This window comes from Chaetura pelagica, unplaced genomic scaffold, assembly GCF_000747805.2.
Source record: "Chaetura pelagica isolate M959 unplaced genomic scaffold, ChaPel_1.0 scaffold278, whole genome shotgun sequence".
NCBI lineage: Eukaryota > Metazoa > Chordata > Aves > Apodiformes > Apodidae > Chaetura > Chaetura pelagica.
Genome location: NW_009954497.1, coordinates 3,923,410 through 3,951,102, shown reverse-complemented (window position 1 = coordinate 3,951,102; position 27,693 = coordinate 3,923,410). Strand labels below are relative to the sequence as shown.

Below are 27,693 nucleotides of genomic sequence, written 5' to 3'. Positions count from 1 at the left end.
CCGAAAATTACGTCAGCAATGTTTTACATGCAAGATCAGTCTGTATCTTTCCTTACATCCCTCCAAAAGGCAATCTTCATGTTCATCGTGTCTGGTTATAGTGTAAAACCAATATCCTAGGACAAAAGGATATTTGTCCTCTGAAAAAAACTAGTGGATTTTGGAAGATTTGGTAATGTAGTTCTTATGTACATTAATAAAATCAGATCATAAAATAGCAGTGTGCCCTATTTGCATGGAAAATATTTCTTCCATGTTTTCAGCCTTAGCAGAAACTGAATTTTGGATCTGAATGTGTATTGCTATACTTCTAGAATCTTTGTGCCTTAGTTTCCACGGGGTTAAGAAATGACTGTATAGTAACAGTGCCATTATTTAAATGGTAAAACACTCAAGCTTTTTAAATAAGAGATGCAAGAGTAAGTTTATTGTAACATTTTTGTGTTTTTATAGGACTTAAAGGGCTCATTTGTAGTAAGATGCATTTCAAATTTACCTGTGGCAGCTATGCCTCTGAACTGCACATATATTTTTATATTTAATGCAGGTTTTCTACAAAATTTAAATTTAAACTTTCTTGTTTGTATGTAAGCTGGAACCATTTTTTGTGAGCAAGCCCCTGCACAGGATTAGAAAAGCTTCAGAAAGACAATGTCAGACAAATTATAAACCCTTCAAGCTGTGCAGAAAGAAGATAGTGTCTGTGAAGGTTTTTGTATGCACAGGCATGTTTAAAAATAACAGTCCTTTGTTGATTTCTTCTCTGTTATTTTGTTTCTTTTTTTCTCTGATTGTCACTGTCTAAGTTTCTAGGTTGTAGATTAATGCTTAACACTACCCACTGTGTATTTGTGATTTGCGTTTTGTAATTAAGGGGAACAATGGGAGTCCACTGGGTCTCGTTATATATAATGGTTGGTTTAATTTGTTTCACTTCTATCTTGTTAATTGTAAATTGATCATTAAGATTTGAATTCTAATCTGTCACCAGGGTTGTGAGTATTGAAGCTAGAGCAATGATCCTGGTTTTAATCACTGATGATGAGAAACAAATTTTATAATTTTGGTACATATTGCAGTTCATATATTTTAACACTGTATTTTATGGTGTTATAAATATTGTTAAATGACTTTTAGTGTAGTTTTACTGTTTGGACTATAATGTATAAATTATATTACTGGTTTGGCAACAGTAGGCATCCAACTGTGTGAGTTTAATTGAAGTAAAGAACTCGCACCCGGCTGAACTATTTTTCTGCACGTTTGGTTGACTGCAGTCATTGTGCTCAACACCAGGAGTGAAATGTCTGTTGAAGGTAGCTGTACAAAGATGTGGAACAGTCTGTTTGAAGGACTGGTCATTAAAATTATGTGCAACAACACTGTGTCAGCAGAAAAGATTTTAGAGCATCTCTTTAATTGCTGTACAAGTAAACAATTAGTTTTACTTGGAGCAGGAATAGGTAGTGCTTAAAAAGCACTGCAATGCTGAACGTAGCTCTGAGGAGTAAGGGCAGCATTGCCATGTTAGTGTTAAAAAATCAGCTCATCCTGGAGATACCTTAATACTTAATTTGGATGGTGACTGTTTAACATTTGCTGGTTCTTTGTCTCCAATATTTGAATGTGTTGGAGAAACTAGTGTTGTTTTTACCAAGACTTTTCCAGCAAGGGTGGTAGATAAAAACTTAGAATTGTTTTTAAGTAGATGTTGAGGTTTAATTGGTAGTTGAATGGATCCAGAAGTATAGAGGGGTTTGGGTTGGGTTTTTTTTTGCTGTCCCTGTAGTCCTTCCAGTCATTATCAAATACAGTGACAAGTAAATGAGATTGGGCAAAATCTATTACCCATCTGCTTACAAGCATGCATTTTGCATTGTCATTTTAATATAATATTGTACCATTGCTCTGTGCGGTTTTGAAAGAATATTGATTTCATACAGGTCTTTTGAGTCTATCCAGGTCTCAGAAGCACACACAGATGCATTAACATGAGTGTGTGATTTGTGGGGCCAGCCTGAGTTGAGTCTGCAGAAGTGTAATTACAGGTGATCTTTGTCAGATGATAATGAAGACTCTTGGTGTGCAGTCTTGAATTGGGATTGATGTTCTCTCTTTAACACCGGCACATGAACCCTTTAACATGACCTTCCTTGGAATTCTGCACTTTCTTGGTGCTGGTCTCCGAGATTTCAGTGTAATGAAGTACTTGAATTTGGGTGTTCAAGACTTAGATGTGTACTTGGAAGGGGCATTGTGTAAATTATATTTTGACTGGAATTAATTGTTTTCTTTTGCTGAGTTCAACTGTAAATTTCAGATAATAGAACACAAGTGCCATGGTTGAAAACATCAGGCATATAGAGCTTGTATTTTAGAGGCTGGAGATCATGCTACTCATATTTTCAATTAATTCAGTTTGTGAGTTTTTTTCATTAATAGTTATTTTCAGTATTGTGTTGGTTTCAATCCCTTATCTTTCCAGAAAGACTTTGGGCACCTTCAAATGTGCCAGAGATGAATAAGTCCCTTTAAAACTTGGAGGGTTTTGCCACCTTGAAAGTTGCTTCTGCTGTTCCTGTGAATGAGACAGCCACATAGAAATACAGACGAAAAAGCGGGATCCCCCAGTTGGGAAACCCTACAGACATGATCATTTCAGTATTCCCACATGGTAAATGCTGTTGTTGCATTTTGCTGGCAAAAAAAAATAAAGCAGTCTTGAGTTTAGTCCCTGTTACCACTGGGTTGAGCTTTGTTACACCTCTGTTGAGCTGCTCTGTGGTGAACCTTTGCTTTTATCCACTGATTGACTTTCTTACAGTATCAGAGTCAAGTACAGACACATCCATACTGTGTGATAACAGTTGGTCCAACTGACAGTGCTTTGTTGATGATGACATATAAGTTACTAGTATTTCTGTAAAAAGTTGTTGTAAAAATTCCAATTCATTTAGCTTTGTATAACATCCTGCCCACTGTTACATATTGTTACATACCCATCCAGGAAAGTCTTGTGCATTTAAGTTTGATGTACCAATACATCAGCACAATTCTGATTTATTTGTCAGTGATGATCCTTAATAGAGCTTTAACTCCCTATCTAAATTCAATTACATACAGTCTTTTTCCAAAGTTTCCTTTGCTAAGTTCTTTTAGATTCACAGATGATACCACGTATTGTTCTCTATTTAAACATGTAAGGATTATGTTGTCATTTCCAGATTTGACTTGTCAATGTAACAACATGCTTTTCAAGGACAAGTATTCCTTCTCCCTGCACATTGTTTTTCAGAATGTCAGTTGTGGTTGCATTCTGTAACAGCCAGGGAGGTAAAATATCTTTCCACTGTAACTGCAGCATATTTAAGTTTATGATTTAAAGATATCCCTGAAGCTTTTTAACCTCAAGATCTGGAGTGGCAGATGCCATAAAACAAATTTGCTTGCTTTTGATTCCTACATTCTGATGGTATAGCAGATTCTGACATGTTCTCATTAACCTTTACCAAAGAGTTAAACTGTACAAGTGCATAATGTATATTTTATCACAATTTAATCTGAGTGCTTTTCCTGATATTAAGAAACAGCTCATGCCTGTTTTTCCATGGGCTGATGGTTAGAGATGTAGCAAGTAGCAGTCCCGGGTCATTCATGGATCTGGTGTCTCTGCTTACCCGTGAAGAATAAAAATTGCTAGAAGTTACTAATTTTCTTAAAGGCTGTGCCGAGTTTTATGTAGATGAGGCTTTGCCTTTATGATTTGTCCCTTGTTTCTTAAAGGTTTTATTAATTTTCTCTCTTAATGTGTTGTGGGGTTTTTTTAATCTGTCTAATGGTATTTCGGGCATATTAGATTTATAAAGTTTCTCAAACAGTACTACTATTGAGAGTTGAACCTGTACAGTGCAATTAAGGTTGAACAAGTTTTTAGCAACCATTTTTTAAATTAGTGTTAGTTTTTCCTAATAAAGAACTTGAAATGTGTTTTCAAAATGCTGGCCAAATTCTTGCTCAACAAATATTAATTTATATTTATTGATTTTACGTAATATTAACGCATAACTTCAAATGACATGCCCCTTTAAATTAGGCTGAAATTAGCATAGCCAACCTATGACTGGGTGTTTGCTGTTGGCATATTTACCAGATACCCTCCAGATACCTTGTTCTTTTGTCTTAAGATTATTTGGAAAAGTATTTTGTTTCTGTAAGTACCAGTAATAGCCTGTTTATGCATTGCATATACATGTATGAAATTTTATAAATGCTGAAGCCACATACTGATGGCACACTGTAGGATGAAATCTGACAACATCCATCATCACTGTGTTTTACTTCTGTAGATCTGAAGTCAACCAGCTTAGTCAGGAAAAAGAGTATCTTCATGGCAGATTGGAGAAGATGCAGAAACGGAATGATGAATTGGACCAACAATGTATCCAGCATGGGAGAATGCATGAGAGGATGAAGTCGAGGTAGGAGGTCCTATTAATCTGTCAGTATGTGGTATGCTCTACTGTACCTGTTGTGTAAATATAAAAATGACACTAGGTTGTTTGAATATAATATACTTTCCTTATGAAAACGGCCACTCCTTCCCCCACCCCAAGCATACTGTCAGGGTTTTTTTATAACATCTTTTGCTTGTGCCATTTTGGATAAATAAAAGGAAAGCTTGAGCAACATAGTCTTCCAAAGAATTTAAGCCTAGTACATATGTGTGTGGGCTGCTTCGGCTGTTCTCTGCTCTAACTTGGATGAATTGTCTTACCATATTAAAAAAAAGAGGGTAGTGGGGGAAGGGAGGAGAGAGGAGGTAATTTAGTAGTATGAATATAGAGTACAGATGTGGATTCCATTAGGTCATTTAATAGGTGTATTTTTCAGTTTTACCAACTTACCTTTCTCAGTAATACTCAACTTGTAAAAACTCATATAAACAGATAAATCTTACTGAAGATCTTAGTTACCAGAGAAGTATTAACAGCTTCCAGGCACCACTAGCCTTTTCAGAGAAGCAGTGATTTCTGCAGGAAGAGCTACAACAAGAATAGTGTGAATTATTTCCACAAATATTGACTGTTCTGGCCAGAGTTTCCAGACTGCTAATGCCTTGGACTGCAAATTGTATTAGATAGCCTTGAAGATCATGGTGCAGACTTTTCTTTTTGGTACTTGAAAGTTCATCTGTGCTCTCTTGTTCTGTTTCCAATTCCATAACTCAGTGTAACAGGCACTGGAAAGAGCTTAGGTATGGTTGGGCAGGTAGAGAATAAAGTAGGGAGATGGCTGAGAGGCAGCTCTGCAAAACCAGTCAGCCAGGCTGCCTCTTGTCAGTAGTAAAAGGCAAAATGCAGGTTAACTTCATTTGGACTACATAGTTCTGGCTGGGCAAATTTCTGCCACTGACCACCTAAAAGGAGCAAAGCTTGCCTGTATTGAAGCAGCCAGTCTTGCATGCTCATTTTTTTCCAAGTATTGATTGTTTTTTCCTGCCATCTCTTCATTCTCTGTCTGTCCATATCGGCCTGTTTCTGTGCATTCTTTTGTATCCCAGACTTTTTTCCTCTTCCTTTTCAGATAACTGACTGTCCCTCATCCTGTTCTTCTGTAACCCAGAATTGTCATCATCTTTTATATGTCAGAGAACAAAAAATTTCAAAATGCTATGACTGTGTCCCTAATCTATGTGACTACATAATCTTTCCATTCATTTCACCTCCTGGTTTGGTTTCTTTACTTGTGGTGGGTTCTTAGCATATGGGGGACATGCACTGAGAACTGAGTTGCTTTCAAAGGTTTGGTTTGGTTTTGGTTTTTTTCCTCCTAGCTGTTCTCCTGTAGAATTATTAGTGTCTAGTTAAATTTAAGACTGCATTGTAAGTTTTTAGGACAATCTTTCCTCTGTCAGAACCTAATAGATCTACTGGAAAATGTTGCTCATTCTCTGCTGCAGCAGCAATTATTATACACTAGAAAAGATTGAAAGCATTAATCCAGAACAAAAAAGTGGTTTGAAAGCAGAGTGTTCATGCTGCAGGCAGTGCCTTACCTTCTGCTGCTCTTTTGCTGGCAACAAAGAGAGAAAACAGGACAGTGATAGCATTTGCCTAATTTAGTATTTTAGAACGTGTAAATATGGCAGAGGATATCAGGTATTTGACTTATCAACAGTATACTTTACCAGGATTTTAAGAGGGGACTCTTAATGTATTTTTAATTATGATCTTACACACTGTTGAGTTAAAGACCAGATAGTAAGTGACAAGGTTGATATCACAAAGTGCTTTAAAAATTCAGTGTAATCTAGTTTTAGTTTCCATGTGAAAACTATAATAGATTTTAAGTATTTGTTCCCAAATGGTATAAACTAGATATGAAGAATTCTGAGCGAGGTGAAGGAAAGCAGAAAGTTTAACTACAACAAATAAATCTCCTCATTCCTTATATTTATGTTGAAGGACTTCCATCAACTAAAACAGATTTTCTCTTCTGATTTTGAAAACATAGATCTGACTATCCTATTTAGTAAAGGGAGAATAACATGTAACGGTATCTTTTACCTTAGATTTTCCTCCATCATTCAGATAATAATTTGCAGCAAAATAATATTAAGGATATTACTTCTTAACACAATACGTTTCCCCTTTGTATGCAAGTACAAATAACAGGGGTCCTTTTGCAACAGTCATGCAAAGTGGATTCCTACGTGATTTTCTCGCTGTTGTTATTCAGTCTCTCTTTTGAAAATTTCTCGTATCAAAATGATTTTGACTTAACTGGGGACCTAACATTTGCATTTAATAATAAGGAATTGCAGTATTTGTTTAAGAAGAAATCTTTTTCACAACTTGTGTGATTCTAGGACAATATGACAGGCCATGATACAACTATTTTGTAGAAGGAGCAAGATCTAATTGATGAATTTGAATTTCTTTTGGAGCAACAATGGTAATTGTGGCAGTTGCATTCCTGAAAGCTAAAGAGATAAGCTCTTTCTCTGCCATTCCTGTCTCTGTCTGAGTATGTGTTTCATATGAATATAGTCCAAAATGATAGAAGGATGTTTTAAAGGGAGTACTTTAAATTGCAATCATTAGACGTTATTTTGAATCAGTCTTTCCAATGTAATGCAAAATCTCATCTCTTTCAGTGTGTTTTTGCTCAGTGAAATATGGTCTTAAAAGTAGATCCAAATGATACAGTTGTTCCATGCTATTGGGGCAAATTTTAATTGAAACATGTATGGTTGCAGGACTAGGGTGACATATTAAGGCTGTGGTGGAGCTTATGAAGAGGTGTTCATTTACTGTTGTTAATCAAGCAATCCTGTGGATCTTTGCTTTAGATACATATGGGGGAGGGAGTGTTTGTTTTTGGGTTTTTTTACATTGTTCTTGTTTTGGTATTTTTTGCAGCGGTGTCTCATTTCAGCCAGTGATTTGTTTAGCTAAGTGTATTATCTCAAAAGTCTTAATTAACGTAACATAAGACCTCTGCGCCACTGGAAGTGAGGTGGTCAGTGTACGTGACTTCATGGATCTTAATATTGATGAAATAAATCCTTGTCCCTTATGTGGCAAAGGGCAAACTGGTATAAATTTTCAACCTCAAAACAATTTTTGTGATTAAATTCTTCAAATGTCTAGCAAAAATAAAAGTTTAAACTATCTTTCTGTTTTCCTTCTGTGCTCCAGTCCACAAAAAATAAATAGACTCTAAAGGAAGGAAAATCCAAAATCAAATTAATTGCGTAACTGTACACATAACGTTGGTTCACTCTCTCCTTTATCTGTTTTCAAACTTAATTCCAAGGCAAGCATTTTCACCTCTGTAGCTAGACCAGTTGTGTAAATTCAGATCCACTTTCTCATGAGCTCTGTTCTTATCTGAGAAGCAAGAAGAAAAAGTCAATTATCTGCATAGATCTGTTATTGATAGAACATAATTATGAGGAAGTAGTATTTGCCCAAGCTGCCATGGATCAGGATTTCACCAGTCTACTTAAGCTTTCACTGAACTAAGTTAACAACTCTTGTAGATGCAAGGTTCAATTGCAGTTTTGCTTTTCTTCATCTGTTCTTCTCATAAAGCAAGCATTTGATTGTAAGTCATTTATTTAGACAATTTCTTATGTGGGCAGACGGTGTCTAAAATGGGAAGCATTTAATTTCATATAGCTAGCTCTTCTCTGTGTTCATTTCCCGTTAAAGACCCAGATGATGTGTGGAAATACAGAAAATACGGAGTAGTATCTTCAAGTAGGAGAAGAAGAGCCTAGGCAATTGCTTTCCTTTTTTCAAGACGAGCAAGCCATGCCTTCACATTTTATCAAGCAGCTAAAAAAGAGCATATGGACAGTAGTTTGTATGAAGTACGAGGCTCTTTCAAAATCTTCTTAATAAAACATAAATTCAGAAGCTTCTAATGATTTATTTTTTTTTTCTTCCAAGCATTTTTCCAAACTAAGTTCAGTATATGGGATCTGGGGCTATGAATTTTCTCCAAAACTTTAGTTTTGGAGGTTAGTTGGTATTACTGGTGTTTTTGCTGTGCACATGATCACTGTCCAATCTATGTAAAGTTAAAGATTTGTTAATGCAAATGCCAGTATTAATGCAAATTTGTATGGGGCTTTTCGTCATGGCAGCTTTTTTGGGGTGATGGTGTTACATGTATTTTGACTGTATTTTTGGTAGCTAAAGTTAAAAAGAAGAGCCTACAGGACTGGCAGTTGGGGGCAGATGTGTGTCTATTCCTCAGGCATCAGTGGTTGTAAGTTAACTATAAAAATGTTACAACCATCTGTGTAACAAGACGGCAAAGATCTGCTCTTGCCTGTTACTATAAATAAGAAGGAGATTTGTTTGACTTCATAGACATTGGATTTATAAAGACTATATGTGACAAATTGTAACTATGTGCCATGTTGCTGAGATGTGTCTGCAGCCAACTACCTGGGGTGTCTTCCCCTTCAGACATTCTAGTGTAGTGCACAAATGTCTGTATAGCACAACATGTGACAAATTATATTTGTTTTCTACCTATGGGGAAATGTATGATTCTTATGGATAAGCTTGTCTGGAAGAGTAGGTAAAATGGATTCTTAAATGGACCACTCAAGGAGTTTGACAGAAAATGTGACATTCAGTTTAACAATTTAAAATATTTCTTCCACCATTAAAAATATTTTCTGTTGTTATTGCTAAGTAATACAATGTATGAAAGAACATGTATGCATGAGAGAACGTTTATATATGAGAACTGAGACCTTCATATTGTGAACATAGCAACAGTTTCAAATAACTGGTATGTAAAATCACAATAGCTGGTTTGCTGTCACTTCACACTTCGAATAGAGATTTTGGATTTCTTTAGTAAATCTCAAGTAGAACAATTGAATAAAACTATGTCTTGATAAGCAGAGCAATCAAATTGTATTTAAAATTTTGTATTTTCTGTCTAGTGCTGTTTTACATTTTTTGTGTGTTTCTTCAAGAAATAATGAATGGAAGAACTCAGCTTTGATCATTGCCTAAAAGACTTTTTTTTTTCAGTTTCGTCTTTGTTGAATATGTCATCTTCCTTATTTTATTTTACTAGTAGGTTAATAATTTTTTAAGGAACAGTAAAGGAATAGTTACTGTCTTTTTACTAGACTAATAATCTATTTTGAAATGCAATTATAGAATAAAAGTGCATTAGGTTGTGTTGGGTTTTTTTAAATGCATTCATTTTTATATTGAAAATAGAGGTTTACTTATGTCGTGTCTGTAATATCTTTGATACTAAAGTTGTCTCCATATTTAAAGAGCAGTACTCTCCACTTTTTCCTGAGCATTGTTATTTATACCCACATATCCAACGGGATTGCTGTAACAATTGGAGACAGTCCTGTTCATGTAGCCTTTCATGAAAGGAGTTTGCTTTGTGATCACTGTGTCTGGCATTGCAGTGCAGGCAGATTAAACTCTCAGCTCTGTCCAGAATTCTGGATTATCACTGTTACTTATATTTTAATTGCTATTTAATAGACTCACATTTTAGGTTGAAAAATGCATATCCCAGAGAAGTACTATTAGGAAATAATAAAAAAATTATGTGTATACACGTGTAGACATATATATCTTGCAAATCCTGTTGGAGTCTAAAAGTGTATTTGGCTTTTGTTTAACATTTGGGTGTTTGCATACAGCTCACATGATCTGGAATAGAAACTGGATGTTCAAAATCTCTCCCTCTTCCTCTCTATGCACTATTTGTCTCCTTACTGTATAGATATGTTTGTCTCTTCCCTTTCCCCTGCCTCACTTTAAATAGATTATGTAGATACATATAGTTTGTACATAAATGCATATATTATTTATGCTTTTGTATGTATAATACTCCCATTCTAAATAGTTAATGCTACATAAGATTATGTAAGCCCCAAATGCTGTTTTTAAAGATATTTTTTCCCCAACTACTTCAACAGTAGGTATATAAAGTAAAAAATTATCTTAGTTGATAGGAAGCCTGAAAATGTAAACCAAGAGTGAAATGCAGGGTTTTAAGACAATGCTGCAAAATAGTATGAAAATAAGTTGTTTGCCTCCTGAGGAAGCAAATGACAATCGGAGGGAAGTATCACACCAATTTTTCAGACAGATGTTTGGGGACCCTAATAAGGTTCTGTAATATATCTTGTAGGTCACTGAGTATTGTGTTCCTCTGCTGCAGCTATCACTGTGTGTCTGTGAATATAAAAGATATATACATAAAGTTTTTGTATATATATTCTTCTGAGAATGTATTGAGCTCCTTTGTAAAAGTCATTAGTTCTTACTGCTCCAACTTGGACAACTGTTTCCAGCACCACTGGTCCTCTGATTGGAATCCATCTTATTTTTTGGTCTGACTTTATCTGTGTTCAGCTTGCACTTACTTATCCTTGACCCAAAATTGGGGTAAATACTTTGTTTGTTCTGTTTTTCTTTTATCTGCACTGATAATGCAGATAATTCTAGACAATGATTGTATTTATTCATTCCCACTTGTGATTAAGTGAAGCCCTCCTTTTTTATTATTTTTGCAATAATCTCTCCATCACCCTCTGTTTTCTGATTGTTTATCTTTTTTTAAATATGTGCAATCAGAACTGTCCACAAGGTGTTGAATGAGGGCGCTTGAGTATGTCAGATGGTGGAATTAATGTATTTACTAGAAATTCCTTGACTGATGGATCCTACGATCACGTTTTCCTTTTTGACAGTTGCATAATATTGGCAGCTAATAATAATTCTCTATCCAAGAAGTGCATCCAGGACCTCTTCCTCCCAAGTAAATTCAAGTTGTTAGCAGAGACTTTTGCTATGAACTGAGAATGTATTAAGTCCCTCATGTAAAATTTTGTAATACGAAATTTCATCCTGGTTCTGCTGTTCCAATCTTCTGAGTCATCTGCTTCTTTTTGTGCAGTATCCCAAACCTTCTCTAAGTTGATGACATCTCTTAAATTTATCAGCCCACTCCCACTTTTTGTGCTGAGTCATAATGCAAAATATTCAAAAATCTGTTTAAACTTGAAGAAATCCACTTAACATTCTTCCTCACCTTCAGTTGTTCCTGTCGGCTGTGCTCCTTATTTGAGTCAGTCAGTTAGCAACAACAGCTTAGTTAATGATTGCTGATGGGGCACGATATTTTAACTTTTGCTGAAGTTAACATAGGTAAGATTTATTGCATTTCCTTTATCAAAAAATCAGCTGTCAAAGAATTTAGGATTGGCTTGAATCTGCTTGGTCTAACTCATGTTTCAGTTTCTCATATTTTCCATTTACCTTCATGTTCTTGTATGTTTTTCCCTCAAAATTTGGGGTCATGTTAACGAGCTGATAATTATTTGAATTAGCTTCTCTAAGGATTAGTTAATGCTGCATCTGGTTTGATTGCTTAACAATGTAGACAATGTGGGGAAGAAGGTGTAAAGGGGAAAACAACAGTGTCTGTGTTCGTTTTGCTCATCAAAACAGCTGGCCATCACTATTTCAGTGTTTTAGAAACCGGAGAATAATATCTGGGGTTTGCTTCCTTCTGTGTTGAACAGCTATCAACACTCTGACTAGCATCCCCTCTGCTAAGTGTCTAGTACTTGTCCGCTCCTGAGAATATCTTCTACTCTGCTGCTTTGATGTATTCTGCCTTCTCCAGAACAGACACAGGGATTGTTTTTATTCATGCCATCAACTTCTGGGAGTCAGAGCCTTCATCTCACTAATAGTAAGCTGGTGTTCTTGTCTACTGGGAATGTACAAAGCCCTGAAATATGTGTGACATAAAACAGCACAACATAAGGTTCCAGGCTGTTCTTGTTACTTTCTCTTGTCAGCACAGTTGTTGGTTTTCAAATTTAAATGTTAATTTAGCATTAACGAGGAATTCTTGATTTTCTCCTCTAAAATGAAGGTGGATAAAGGTGATGTCTTTGACAGCTCAGCCCAGATTCTCCTTGATCAGGCAAGGTCTAAAAATGCTTGGCCCTGTGCACATCATCACAGTGATGCTGGAAGAGATGTGTGTCATTGGAGAAAAACATACCCATGGTTTTCCAGTGAAACCCCATTTTATTCTTCTACATTTGCTACAGACCTACAACTTAATTAATTTTGCTTGGGGCTTGCTTCTGGTGGTGATACGTGATCCTTCTTGTGGTGATATGTGATCCTTCTTGTGTTAATTCACCAATTGCCCTTTAACCACTACTGTATCTTCTACTTTGAAACATACACACAGTGATAGCTGCATCAGAGGAACACAATACTCAGTGACCTAAAACACATCTTGCAGAACCTTATTAAGGATTTAAAACTCTTATCTGAAAATTTGGCGTGGTGTTTCCCTCTGTCATTTGCTTCCTAAGAAGGCTAACAGCAGTGCATGGTAGTAGTCATGGACCAGCCAGTGACATGAAGTATAAAGTGAGCACGTTGAATCAAAGTGCTCATTTGCTGACAAGTTCATAAAAACATAGTTGTTAATGGCAAGAAATAGCACCAAAAAGCATGTCACAGTTCATTTAAGTTATCTGGTAAAAGGTGTCCAGAACTACAGAATAAAGGTTTCTACCCAGAATGATAGCTCTTTCAATGTAGTATAAGCTGTGGAGGACAACCCTCCCGATGTTTGTCCTAGAAGTGTACATGATTGTTTAGACCATCTAGAAGTTAATTTGTTGAAATCCTCGTTATACTCACCTTGTTTTCGTGCTTCCATATTGTGTTTGAAGTTCATTTTTCTGTACTGTGATATCCTTATGATGTCAGAAAATGAAAAAAAAAAAATAATAATTTTATTTTTTTTTTTAATAGCCAGCCACTGTGAGACCAACACTAGAGTAGTTCAGCAGCAAATATCTAGTTGGGATATTTAACAGTAATTGGGATATTTCTATCGGGCCTTAAGTGAACTCACAATAATAGTAAAATCTGACTATTAACCCATTTGGCAAACTAAGGAGTAGCAGATTTCCTTCTGCTTTTGATCTGAGTATAGCTCTGAAATTTTCATACTAAGGCTGTTTAAAACCCTCCATTCCCATATAGTGGGCAACTGAAAATTAAGACAAATGAACAACATTTAAGCAGCTTTGGAAGTGTGTCATGAACATTTACCAGCTCCATAGTAAAATCTATGCACCTGCCTGATTTCAAGGTTATTGCTATAAGAGGAGACCCAAAAGTAATGATGATTTGTTTTTTTAGATATGAGTATATTTTTGCAAAGCTATCAGAAGGCTGCTTTTTTCTGGTAACTTGAGGGCTTTGATTGCTTCAGCAGGCTCACGTCCTGCTCCCAAGGAAGTTGATGTAACTATGGATGCTCTCATTTTCCAAGTATGTTTAACATGCTTTTTAAGTTTTGAATGTTTAGCCTTGATATGTCTTGTGCCAGTAGTTCCATAACTAATGTTTCACTTAGAGGTGTTTTTTTTTTTTCTGGCTCATTATTTTTCTTTCCCATCTTTCAAACTAATTGGAAATGCTGATGTTTATGCATCATGTGACTGAAAACTTGTTTTTCCACTGGTTTTGTTCTCTAAAATACAGAGTTTTTCTAAATTGAAGTATCATTCTTCTCTGGGTTTCAAATCACATTCATTATCAGTTTTCATGTGCACTCTACAAAAATTGCCATCCTAAAAAATTACATACTAAAAAGTAGTTGTGTTTATTGTGCCTTGCAGTAGTGCTTATTGATTGTAGTCTAATAGTAATGGGCATTGTGCTAGTTTGTGGAAATACTATCTGCAATGTGTTATCCCTCAACTGTTCATCACAGAAGTTGTAGTGGAACAGAGGTTTTTGAAGTGGCTACAAGACCTTCATCTACATAGCATCTACGTTTCTAGGGTGCTCAAGACAGTCTTATGTGTGCGGAGGGCTTCTCAGTTTGGTTCTGAAATAAAGTAGTGCTGATAGAAAATATAAAAGAAATTGAAATGGTTAATAAATGATTATGTTTGTTTAACTTGGTTTTTGTGAATGGTAAATTCTTATATGCATGAAAGAAAGGGGAAATGAGTTGTTGTTTTTTAAAAGGTCCTTTTTAGCCTCAGAGAGCCAGATTCCACCTTTAGTTATATTTATGGAAATACATCCTTGTCTCAAATAAGGTATCTCATCACTTAGGACTTGGGCCTAAACAGTCTTTAGAAAGCTGATTTGATTCAAGTCAAAGTTGCTAAATACTTCCAGGTAGGTCTTCAGTTTCAAAAGGTTGTCTCAGTGGCATGGCTGAAATTATAGTAGTCTTTTCTCCCTTTGTGGTTAAATCCTTTTGAGTGCTACACTAGCACTTCCCACACTAACAAGGATTTAGCCTTAGTTTTAGCTATGTGACTTACATGTAGTCAAAAACAACTTTTAGGGGTTTGGGTAGGTTTTTGGTTGTGAGGTTTTTTTTTCCCCTCTGCTTGAGTCACTTGAGTGGCTGACCTTTTACTTATATCTATGTATATAAAAAGTGTATTGTATGCATATATATACACACACACAGTTTCAGAACCAAAAAAAATTGTGTCTATAAAGTGACACCAAGCGTGGACAATTGCAAAGAATAAATGTTCAGATGCATGTGACTTAAAAGCACTTTGACTTATACTATTATGAAGGCTGTTGTAATCTGCTGTGCCTTATCACACATGTGTTAGATGATGCAAATACTTGTGCTTCCTAAATCAGTTTTATGAATAAAGTGCACATGGGAAGGCACTTTCATAGGCTGGGCAGAAATGGAATTTCTTCATTGACTTTCTGTAATGTTAACACACATCAATAAAATTCACAGGAAATGTGCCTAAAATTTTGTCCTTTTTGAATTTCCATTTTTAATATCAAGAAGACACTCCAGGCAGTGCATTTCTGGGGGATGATTGTATTTCTCGGGTGGCTGAAGTCACTTGCCCTTCAGCCTTGTGCCTTGCAACAAACCCGAGGCGAGCAATAATCCCCAGCAAGGCTCTGCCTGTCTTATCATATTGCTTAATTATTATACCTATTTAATGCTGCTTAGAACATTGTCAGCTGTTGAGAAAAGGTAATTATCACTAGTCAAATGAAAAACACTTTTTTGGCTGCCTTACGGATACACATTTTACTGGTACCTTGATACATAATGAAGCCTGATAGCAAAACTTTTGCTTGTCTCTTCTTCAAGCCACAGCTGTTTCCCTGCTAAATTCATCCCATCTGTCTCCCCTTCCGTAAGGCTGTAGGCAGTATAGCATAAGTACAGAAGCAGTTCAGTGCTATTTTGGATAAACATAACTGAAATTTGAATCTTTGCCATTTGCAATGCACACATTTTGTTTTACTGCTGTAAAGAGAGCTGTCAAAATAAAAACTACATGGATAATTTACTGAAATACAGTCAAATAAAGGGATGATGGAAGGGGGAAAATGAAGTTATAATATAGGGTCACTCATACTTTCATGGTGTATTCTGAGCAGTGTAATTGTTGACCACTTGACATTGCCAGGTTCAGAGAAATGGGTAGTGAGTAGGAGAAGTAGAAAGCACTGAATTAGAGTACAGTACAAAGATTCCAGATTTCATGCCAAAAAGGTTAATTGTAGCAGGCAGTTATTTGTGATATTGTGCTGTTGAGATATCGGACCAATGTATAGTTCTTTGCTCATTTTATGAGGAGTATATAATTGTGTAAGGTAATACAACTTGGAAATTAAAACCATTTCTGTATGTGACACTTTGTCTCTGAAAATGGAAGGACACCATAATGGTCACTGCAGGGCAGTGGACATCTACAGCCTCTGTCTTTACTCTTTGCTCTTTTGTTGATATGGAAAAATGTATATTAAAGCTGAATGCAGCATCTTCATTGAGTTTGTTGTTCTAAATTGGATTGGTGATTAGTTACCCCAGGCTTGTGTTTGAAATTCCGTACTTTCTGGAACAAAAGATCCAAACCCTGGTAAGGTCTGCTTGATAGTTCACCTTTGTGTCTTGAATAAATTGAATGCTGTGCAATATACAATATTTGAGAGTCTTTCAGGGAAAAACAAAACAGAACAAAAAACATATAAAATAAACAAAACTTAAAACTATTTCTGTTCTGCTGAAGTGTTAGAAATCCTATGGCAAACTCTAGTAGGAGAAGGGTATTAACTGCTACCTCTTGGCTATATTGTCCTTGCACTGTGTTATGAGGATCTATGTGCCCCATCTTGCAGAAGATTATATTTCTTCAGGACTATGTTTTTATGTCTTTCGTAGGAGAACCATGGAAGGTCTTCCTAGGTTAACCCTGTTGTGTCTTTGGGATAGCTGCATGTTCTGTGAAAGTTAGTTCTTGACAGCTAGTGCTTCCAAATTCATTCAGTGTTAGGTAAAGGTGAACAAAGCCATGTTTGTCCTAACCGAGAAAATGCTCTCATTGACAAATTAAAAAAATAGATGACGAAGTGAACAGTGAGACATGGTGTCAATATAAAATTAGCCTAAATGTTACAAGTAGAAAGTTCCTTTTGGAAAAAGCACTTTGTGGAGTGCACTTGTACTGAAATACTGATTTTGGTGTTCTTTATTGAGGTACAGAAGGGGAAAAAAGGATGTTAAGTCATTAGCATCTTCAGTATTTCCAGGATTGTTTTCAAGCTGCATCAAAAGAAAGAAGGCCTTTGGTAATATTGCTAAGAAAGGTACTGCTACATAAAGCTTACATGGTGATTTTCATGTAAATATATGTAAAATCAGTACTCTGTGGCAAAAACCAAGACTGTATTACTCCTTCACATCTCTCAGAATGTTAGAATTTCTCTCTTATAGACACTTGTTCAGTAATAGGAGTATAAATAAGGATGTTATAATCTCAGACACTGAAGATGTTTAGTCCTCTGACTAATCCAGGAACAAGTAACAAAGCTGCTGCACCAGAACTTGTACCCTCATGTTTCAGCTTGAAGAAAAAAAGGACTCCTGTCTTTTTAAAGGAAGACCAATTCTTCAAAGACTCCATCATACTTAGAGGCATCTCTCCCTCTGCCTCCATTAGGACTTGACTGAAAGAGTAGTTGTACAGACTTGTCTGAACACTTACTATGCCACTGACATACTGCAGGAAACACGCAGGTACTAGGGCCATCTTGGAGCAATTGCTTTTATGGTAAATATATTGTGGTATTCTTGAAAGCTCTACAAAGGTCTGACCTTACCTTTTAAAAATACTGCCCATGGCTTGGTCAACTGGTTTAGTATACAGTTGTATAAATCACCTGCATTAAAAGGAGAATGTTTAACATATGATGGAACATGTGCATTTAGCAACTTAATGTTTCAAGAAATTTAAGCTTTCCCCCTCTCCAAAAGGAGAGATTTACTTTTGTGCTGTGTTACATATTGGAAATGGTTACCCTCTGTTAGAATCATTTAGGTAGCTCCTGTAAGTTCATGTGGGAGGCCTGTACCTTCATGCATAACGAATTTGACAGATTGACTGCATTTTTTGCAAACATTATTTCAAAGCTGCAAATATCTAAAGAAAACTCATTTTTTATGAACGGTTTTACCTTCTTACAGGGTTTGTGCAAATGAGAAGTAGGGATGGAGGAGGGGGCAAGATCAGGAGCAAAACAAGTCATAGTGGTTGTCTTTCCCATGTGCAAAGTATTAAGAAAGCTGTCAATCTTATGCTTTTCACATAAGTATTACACTTTCTTCTGCAGTCCAGAGTGTTTTACCGTAAGTATGTGCATTTTTTGATGGTGTGATCAAAAATCCAAGATTATGGGAATTCCAGGTGATCCTTCACTTCCACTGTTGGGACTGTTTGTGGTGACCTGGATTGAATCAGGAGACTTCCTTTTATCACATCTAGCACTTCAAATGCTCTTTTTTTTTTGTCTGGCCATCATCTTTTTACTTATGTCCAGATTTTTTTATTATTTTTTTTTCCTGCCTGTGTGTTTTTAGATCAAACAGAAAGCCCTGTACTTCCACTCTTTTCTACTGCAAGTCAGTGTAAGGGCAAAAGGAAGAGAAGGGTCAGAGAGGATGACTTACTGCCAGACAAAAGCTTCATTATGTAATCTGGGAGAAGAAAAAACACTTTTTTTTTTAAGACAAAAGAAGAAAACTACTTCTTCCAGTGCCGTTTTATGTTATTTTCTCTTCACCTTTTCATGCTTTTCTTGGTTTAACGTTATTTTAGGTACTCCTACTCCACAATACGTGTGGAGGAGTTTTTCCTGATAAAAATGTTCTGAAGATTCTTAGATCTTCTGGAAAAAAACAAATGTTTTGGAATGTACACAACTTCAACTTTCTCAATTTTTCATGCAACTTAATTGTTATCTCAGTTGCCTTTGAGTGATAAAACTAAAAACCAATACAATCTTTACAGAATATTATTACAGTTCACTGTATTTTAGCTGACTGCTCCCACTTTCAACTGCCTCTGTTTTGGCAAATTGTAGACATTCTTCCTGGACATGCTGTTACTTGTGCTTAGATGTCCTGATTAGATCCCCTGTTTGAAAGTGCTTATTTTGGTATGTTTTTGTTGTGGTTTTTTTTTTAATAGCAGCATGACATAAACTGAACAATACATTCTACCTACATAATTCATAAATGTTTTGCTTCCTTTTGCCTCAGTTTTTCCAAACAGGAATTATAGCAAATATTTTAAGTGCTTGCAGACAGTCTATAAAAGAAAATTTAAATTCCTTTCATTCAGCAATGGTCCAGGTGTGGGGTTTTTTTTCTGTTAACAGTGCATGTGCAGTTTGCCTTATATTGTTGTCTTAAAATGTTTCCCTCTGAATTCTCTCTGAACCTACCACCACTCTATTCTGTTTGAGCCTGATGTACATAATCAGTGGTGCTCTAGTTGCTGGAAAGGTCTGAATTCATTCAGGTCCATAAAAACAACAGATAACTGTAAAGCAAAATTTAAAATGAGGGTTATCTGAGATGTTAGTGTTATTTGTGTGAAAATATAATCTTAAAAATTCTGTTCCACTAAAATTTATTCTCTCCCATTAAACTAATTTCCATTCTTGTTTTCAAATAGCTCATTTGGGGATTCTCTCCTTTGTAATCTTTATGGGAAGGAATTTTTTTCCTAATACTTCAGTGACTTTCTGCATCAGATTGGAGGGTAATGTTACAGTCAGTAGTGTTTACATCAACAAATGTAAATTCAAATTAAATCTATTATTTAAATAGCATAATGGAAACACATGGTGCTTTGTAGTCATGTAATTAAAGAAGATCTGTGCCTCCAGGAGTTTATGATCTAAAGATCAAAAACAGTTCCACATGCAACAGACCTCTTCTAAATATTGGTGTACAATTTGGGAATTTGTCTTGCATTTACTTCAGCATAAATTTTTACTCCTGAGGAGAGATTTCACCCAGGCCAGTGGAGTACTGTTTGAGGTGTAATCCGTAAGTATTGTAATTGACACTTTGTTAAGTACAGTTAACTCCTAGCACAGAAAAGCTTGATGTTTTGGTGTCAAGATTTATACCTCTCTTACTTAACAGTAACGCTGTGAACTAAACTTTGCAAATGATACGGCAGAGGGGGGAATCAAATTCTTATCTTTAACAAGGACTCTAACTAGCTGGGGTTTGTTTGGGTTTTTTTTCCAGTTGTGAAAGTAATTTTGTGCAAAATCGCATTTGAGTTAAATTATTCACTCATCCTAGGGCAATAGTTTGTATTCACTTTCCAGCTGAGCCGACTAAAAATATGGGAAACAGACCAGCCTAGTATTCCATTGTTGCCTTATATAATGTGGTGTTTTGGAAAAGATGATGAAGGCAACCTGGATATTTCATGGATGAAATAGTAGATTCATAAACTGAAAGCTTTGCTTGCTATTCGTAATGGTAATTTCTCCCTTCCTTTCAAAACGCTGTGCTCACAAATCAGAGGTGTTGCTTTTATTTAAAAGGAAAAGAGGGGTGCAAAGAAAAAACTAAACAAAAAAAAAATAAAATCAAGCTCCTTTGTCCTTTGAAGAAATCTTTGCCTGAATTGCTGGCTGAGTTCCCTCAAAAACCCTGGACTCCCTCAAAACTTAAAACCAAGGTCAGACCCTAACTAGGTAAGGTGGTGTAATTTGTGTAGTGCACTTTAAGTCTTAGGGTTTTGTAGCATATTATGAGGAGAAACCTAAGACTTAAAAGTACACTAAACAAATTACACTACCTTACCTAGTCTGGCTGTAAACACATAGTTATTATCAAGTGTGATGGTTTGGGATTTCCTTCAATTATCATCCTGATTAGGGCCCTGAATTAAGAAGACTTTTTAATTTCTTTTGGATGTGGGGACCTAAACAAAGGCCTGTTGGTTAGCCCTATTACTCATTGGTAGCTGCAATTCATTAAGCCCCTTTGTTTCTGTAGTGATTTTGCTGCAGAATAATTTAGCAGCAGAAAGTGGCAACTTTTGCATCCAATCTCCTTGCCTGAGCATTTTCCCTAAATTAAGGTAAGCCTGGACAGCACCTCAGATGTTCACATCTTTTGTTCTTTATTCCAGTGCTTTTTTTCTCACTCACTGCTGTGGCTTAGGATTACACAGCTCAGAGGTGCTTATGTGCTTGCTTTTCCTTAGTTATTTAAATCCATAAAATATTAGGTCTGATCATTTTCTGATCCTCTGAATGCTTTGAGTTCTGGCAGCTATCAGAGACTTCTAAGCATTTTGTTTTGAACTGTGGCAGTTCTTCTCCGAGTGTTGTGTTTCAGTTTTACCCGTACCGTGGTATAGAACCTGACATTGCTGGTTTCAGGTCATCTGTGTGGAAATAAAGCTCTATCTTTTTTAACATCTTCTAAGATAAAGCTGTGAAATGGTTGTGTGTTGCAAGTGGTAGGCATTAATGAATGCTGGTGCTTTTCTTCCAGACCTCTCTGAGCAAGGTACTTCACATATGTGCTACACACTAATTGGAGTAAAGTAATAGATTTTCCACAGTAAGTGATACACAAGTTCTACCTTCTGCATGTTTGCTACTGGATTTTCTTTCTACTGCATTATTTATTTATTTATTTTTAACTAAAGAGTAGCTTTTTGAGCAAAATGGGCCTTTGGGTCATACAGTAAATAGCTTCACACAAACTTTTACTACATGACGGTCTAACTTAGCAACTAAGATTTGGTTTCTGCTTCTTCCTACTGATTACTTATGCCTTGTGCTCAGATACTGGATTCTGTGCTGTACAAAAGGAAGCCTTAAATGACAACTAGTGTAGCATTGTGCCTTGGACCTGTGCATTTGAATGGAGACTAAGAGGAAGGACTGGTGCACAAAACCATTGAGTGCTTGTTAATAATGAGTACCAAATTTCTTTTGTAACAGTTGAATCAGTGGCAGTCTTAAGGTTCTAATACAACACTGCAAAAGAAAACCCAAAAAACCTTTGTCAGTTGGGATACCGTAATTTCAGGGTGCTTTGGGTAGAGGAATAAGCAAGAAGAATAAGATTTTCCAAGAGGGTGTAACATAGGTAGTCTTAAACAAGCAAACCACCCCTTAAAAGAATCAAAACAACAAAACAAAAACCCCAAACTACAGAGGTTCTATGAAAAGAGACAATACCCCTGACATCAGTTAAATAACAGACCCTGATGTGGAAAGCTGTCCCAGATTCCAGCATTCCTTTCAGCTGACGTTAAAAAACAATGTAGACTTAGCATGAGAAATAGTGTCTTTATGTGAAGAGATTGCTCTTGTTAGACCCATATGTGAACCATATATCCAGATTCTCTCTACATCCGCTCACATGTCTCCCTGTCAGCATCAGAAGAGAGATTCCCAAATGTACCTTTCAGATCAGAGTTTAATTTTAGAATGCTATCTGGGCCTATTAATTTTGGTTATAACAGTGCTGTGATGGAGGAGAATTCAGATTGCAAGTAAAATTTTGGAAGTCAAAATGCTATGAGGCTGTAGAAATAAATGTAGAAAGTTTAACTTGCAGTAATAGGTCCTGATACGTCTATGTGGTAAAATATGTATATGTAAAATATGTAATTATTGAATAATTATTTATTAGGGAGTGTGTTGTTCAAGTGCATTTTTGTATGTTACAAACTGCAACATGGCGTCTGAATGCTTCCAAGATCTGTGTTGGATTTGAAAGACAAAGTTTAAAAGCCCACATAATGGTTCCAGAGCTGACACTTACAGACATTTAGAACTTCAGTACTGCAGAACCTCTTAGATATTTTTGCAGTTTCTGTATTTTCTCATGTTGAATCTGTAAAGGTTCCTTTCAATTTAATGACAAGCTTCAGAATATACAAGCAAAAGCCAAACTTGTTGGGCTTCTTCTTCTAAAAAAAAAAAAAAAAAAAAAAAAGCTTTCTACTTTGTTTACTTTGTTTAATACACATAAACAAAGTGATCTCCTAAGTAATTCGGAAGAATCACCCTGATTAATAAAACATGATCAGGTAATACCTAAGAGTTAGAATAGTAAAAACTAATTACATTAGAATAGTTTGAATACCATAAAACTTACAGAAACACGAATTTAAATCTTTCAGATAGCTTATTGATTACTTAATTTCTCCACTGGGTATACTTTCTTATTGTATCCTTAATATTAAATACATAAAGTCACCATCCAGAACTAGAATTGATACAAAAACAGGGGTTGCAAAATTAAAAATGCCAGTATGACGTGGTCATTTTCAAGGTAGTAGTTCTATGCTTTCTGTTTTGATAATGGCTTTCTAAGGACATCCATGTGGTTATGAAGGAAAATATTATTTACCTTATTCATATTCCTGCTTCCCCATGTAGTCCTTTTCAAACTGAAGGGGTTTGCCTTTCAATTCTCTACTTCTCTTTGTCTCAAAAGAGGAAAAACTTGGTTATTTCTACAAATTACTGTAGAAATTCTGTTGTTTCTACTAGTTGCAAATGAAGTGCCCAATAAAACTAGATAGATTATTTACATTTTTTCTTCATTGATATCAGACATATGAATGCCACAAGCTTTGGATCTGTTTTTATAAATTTGATTATTCCATATAATAAGAAATGGCTTTTTCTTTAAGAACTTTATGACCCACTTCTACCCTCCTCAAAAAGCCCAAAAGCAAAGCAAAGCAAATGCCAAACCCACTTGTTTTGCATTTGTAGCTGTCACCCAGATATGATAGTGTATTGTCCATCAGACCCGATCTTTTTCTTAAGTGGTCCAAACTGCAATCCAGTGAACACATTGCCACTTGCAGTCAGAAATCATTAAAGTTGAACATGTGTAAGAAGCAGTGTTTAACTCTCCAGTGAAGGGAGGAGCTCTACACATACACTGCACCTTCCTAGTTTTCCATTGTTTGTCAAGTGAATATGTATACTTTTTTTCCTTGGCCTCAAGCACTAAGAATGTATGCAGTATTCACATTATTTCTACAGTATTCAGTTTGCAGCAAGTCTTGGCCAAGACTTCACCCGAGTTTTTTTGATCTCTTCTGGGACAAGAAGATACAGCACAGATACGAAGTTCCTTTTTTCTCTCATAGCTAAATCTAGGGCCATACTTTTTGCATAAACAGTAATTTTAAACTCTGAAATGTTTTATCCAATGCATGTTTCACAAATGCGAAGGACCTCTGTTGGTCAGCCCCTCTGTTTCTGGAATTCTGTTTCTGATGTTAGTAGGGGCTTCTATTGAAGGGAGGGAAGTACTGGAAGTTGCTGGTGAGGGACTGGGATGGGGTGTGAGAGCTTGTGTGACAACTCTCCAAGCATCTAGTCTTCTGGGACTTCAGTCACAGCTGATGTTCAGAGACATAATGAATGTGGTCATAGCCAGTTGATTTTGACCTGACCAGTTCAGAAGATATCCTGCTGGTTTTATTGTTGCTGTGCTTTCCAAAGCAATCCAATGGATAAAACAGGCATTTTTAGACCCATTAAGTGCTATTGAGTTTATAGAGAATCTTTCTGTAAAATGCAAAAAACACTCCATCTGGGAAAGTAAAGGAAGTTGACATGTACAGTCAGATAATTGGGAAAAAATAATTCTCATTTCCCAGGGTCCTCTAAGAATATTGGGCCAGGCTGGCCAAGCCTAGCCATTAAAAATCTGCAATAAAAATTGATTAGCAATCAGAAATGTGCGTAAAATACACAAAGTCTGAAAGAGATTCATTGACAAAGCCTGGGGAGGTGTTTTGTTGATTTTATTTTTTTTGCATAATTTTGTAAATTTTAAGCTTTGAAGATTATGCATAGGACTGAAGTTGTAATCTGTAGCTATTTATAAACATTTCTTGTTACTGTATTCTCTACAGCTCTTTATTATAGCTGATATTTCAAGCCCTATCTAATTTAAACTGAGATAAATTGTTACATTATTGAACACATTGCATTATTATACATTTGGAAATTCAAGTGTGTTTTGAACTTCTATCATCCTTTTCTTAAGGAAAAGTAGAAAAAAAAGTGGAATTATAGGAGGAGAAAGTTCCTTTTTAACTTTATTTTTATACAAAACTATACAAAGCCATTTTTATAAAATTTAAAATAATCTTAGGACAGAGCAGGGGTGGGGGGGAAGGAAATATTAGCCATAAGCAATCAGCTTAGAAACAGTTTTGTGTCCTTAAAAGTACTGGTTTGAAACAAAGCCTTAAGATGGGTCTGCTCTTTCTGTGAGGGTAGGAGCCAGTTTGTTTAGAAACTCTTTAACTCCTAAATAGTTGAAGGAAAAATCAATTTGTACATTATCTAGTAGAACACAAGACTTCCCATATTTGAAGGAACGTTGTTTTTGTGAACGCAGAAGAATGTTCTGTGCTCATTGCAATGGAGAGTTGATGTGGAGAGACTGTTTGCGGCAAATGCATGTCTAGTTTCTGCTCTTGAAAAATGCTAGAACATACACATGTGCTTCATGGTCCTTACGCTGCACACTTCTGCTCTCTGCACAGATAATCTCATGAACAATACATGTGAGCAGCATTTGAGGTAGAGCTGTTATCTTCTCTCTTTGATGTCTTATTTTACTGCTGCATGAAAAGCTGAACAAGGAAGTAGTGTTTCTGAACAAAAGGTGCTGCAAACCCTCAGCAGACAGAAGTGCAAAATTGTGCCTTCTGTCCTTACTTATTTCTCTCTCTGCCTGTCCTTCGTTAACTGAGATGGTTATTTATCACAGAGCAGTTGATGAGGGTCTTATAGGAGCATTTATAATTTCTATATTCTAGGTCTTTTTTTTTTTTTTTTTTAGGCTGCAAAGTGTGTATTTTCTTTTCTGTTATAGTCAATTATGTCATAAATGGTCAAATGATAACTCATCACAAACAAAATTATTTTTGCAGCCTGTCTTCCTAGCGTCTGGATTCTAAAGAGACAACCTGGATGCCTGCATGCCAGTGCAACCAGGATTTCAACAGTGTCAATAATCTTTGCTCATCACACCAAAAAAATCAGTGTGTCAGTGTATTCCTGCAGAGTGATTAGCATACAGACTCACTCTGCTTGCTTAACAAAGCATGGTTTGGTCTGTTACAGTTTCCTAGTCTGTTTGTCTGATTCACCTCTGACAAAACCAGAGAGAAAATTCAGTCCCTTCTTCGGTGGCACACTAATGTGGGAAATAAATCTTCAGGCATAAGGTCTGAAATGGCAGTCATTTAAATAATTCAAATGCAGCAATCATTTTGCCCATGTGCCTTTCATTTCTTTGTTTTGTTTCTCTGTATTTCTCAAATGACTGAGAGTCAAATGATCTTCTGGGACAATCTTTATTTTTAAAAATATCTAGAGCTAAATAATCACCGTCCTCCTTAAATGCAGTTTAACTGGTTACATGCTAAATAATTATTTGCTCTCTCTTTTGTGGTGTGGAGGGGGGAGTTGGGAGGGGAGAAGTAACATACAAGCAGATGTGCTGCTAGATCTACAGGCTTCTGCCAACCATATGGCATCTTAAAGAAAGATGGTTGGAGCGTCTGGATTAGCAAAGAGTCGGGATGGAAAGCCATGTGTCGTGTTGGTACAGGCAGTTGTTTTAGCTCTCTGTAAAAGGCTTCAGGAGATTGTGTAATGGAACAAATGGTACTGCAAGCCTAGTAACAGCCTTACCGCTGCTGGAGAGGCAATTGGCCCCCAGGCGGGTACTGCTTCATCCTTGCTTGTTGGTTTTTTGTGAAGGATTTTTCTATCGTTATTCTGTGTTCTCCTTTTAACATACGAGAATCTTGGGAGATCTAATTTGGAACTTTATACTTGAAAGAGAGCTATCGTGTGATGAAAATTTTTTTCACGCTCTCATTTTTTTTATAATGAGTTTCCCTCTCATTTGAAATGAGAAGCTCGTGCCCTTCTGCAAAATTCCTGCATTCTTTGTGAACATTTTTGAGACAATAATTCATTGAATTTGTAGCTGATGCCCAGATTTTTGGGGAAACCTGCTCGCTCTGGGATTTGCTTAGTTAAAAACAAAATTTGGGCTATTGTGCTTGTGGCTATAATGTACCAGCTTGGCATCTGTATTCTGTTTGACAAGTTGCTCTTTATACAAACAAGAGGCCTGCTCATGTTAAAGGCAAAATTCCTTTTATTTTTACCAATGTGGGATTGGGCTCTTACTGGGGTTTTTGTGGGCTTTACAGGAATCTGTAGTTCACATTACAGCTCATGGGAGTTATTCTGGATCAAGTCAAAAGCTTTGGTGTCCAGATCTGTAACAGAAATTTGATTTAATAATTTCTCTACTGCCACGCAATAGAGCGCTAAATTCCCCTGTATGTCTCAATGAAATCAGGCCTCTTAGTACACCTGTAAATGCAGTTTTAATCCCCCACTACTGTTTGTTTCAAAGGAAATTTAAAATCTGATATTGCAGTAAAGGAGTTAAGTAAAATAGGGATTATTTTACTGAAGAGACTTTAAGTATATTATGATCCCATATCAGAATTTTTATGTAAGGAGATAACATGAGGGACACCCAAATATTCATTCATAGGTAAATACTTGCTGAGTTTGTAACATTATGGTTTCAGAGACATTAGAAACAAACCATTAACTACATAAGCAGCTTCCTTACTGAGGAACTTTGCTGAAAAATAGTGTATCTTAAACTGAGACAAAAGCTGCTCAAATTTAGCCTAAATTCACAAAAAAAAAAAAAAAAAAAAAAAAAAAAAAAAAAAACGCCCCT

General features: G+C 36.1%; 1 protein-coding gene across 1 annotated transcript in view; it reads left to right on the top strand.

Moving 5' to 3' along the window:
* Positions 1-27,693, top strand: part of SDCCAG8 (serologically defined colon cancer antigen 8) — a 101,281-nt gene that overhangs the window by 60,418 nt on the left and 13,170 nt on the right. Inside the window, 1 exon segment of the mRNA XM_010004620.1 lies at positions 4,347-4,478. Within this exon segment, the coding sequence (XP_010002922.1) occupies positions 4,347-4,478 (132 nt within the window).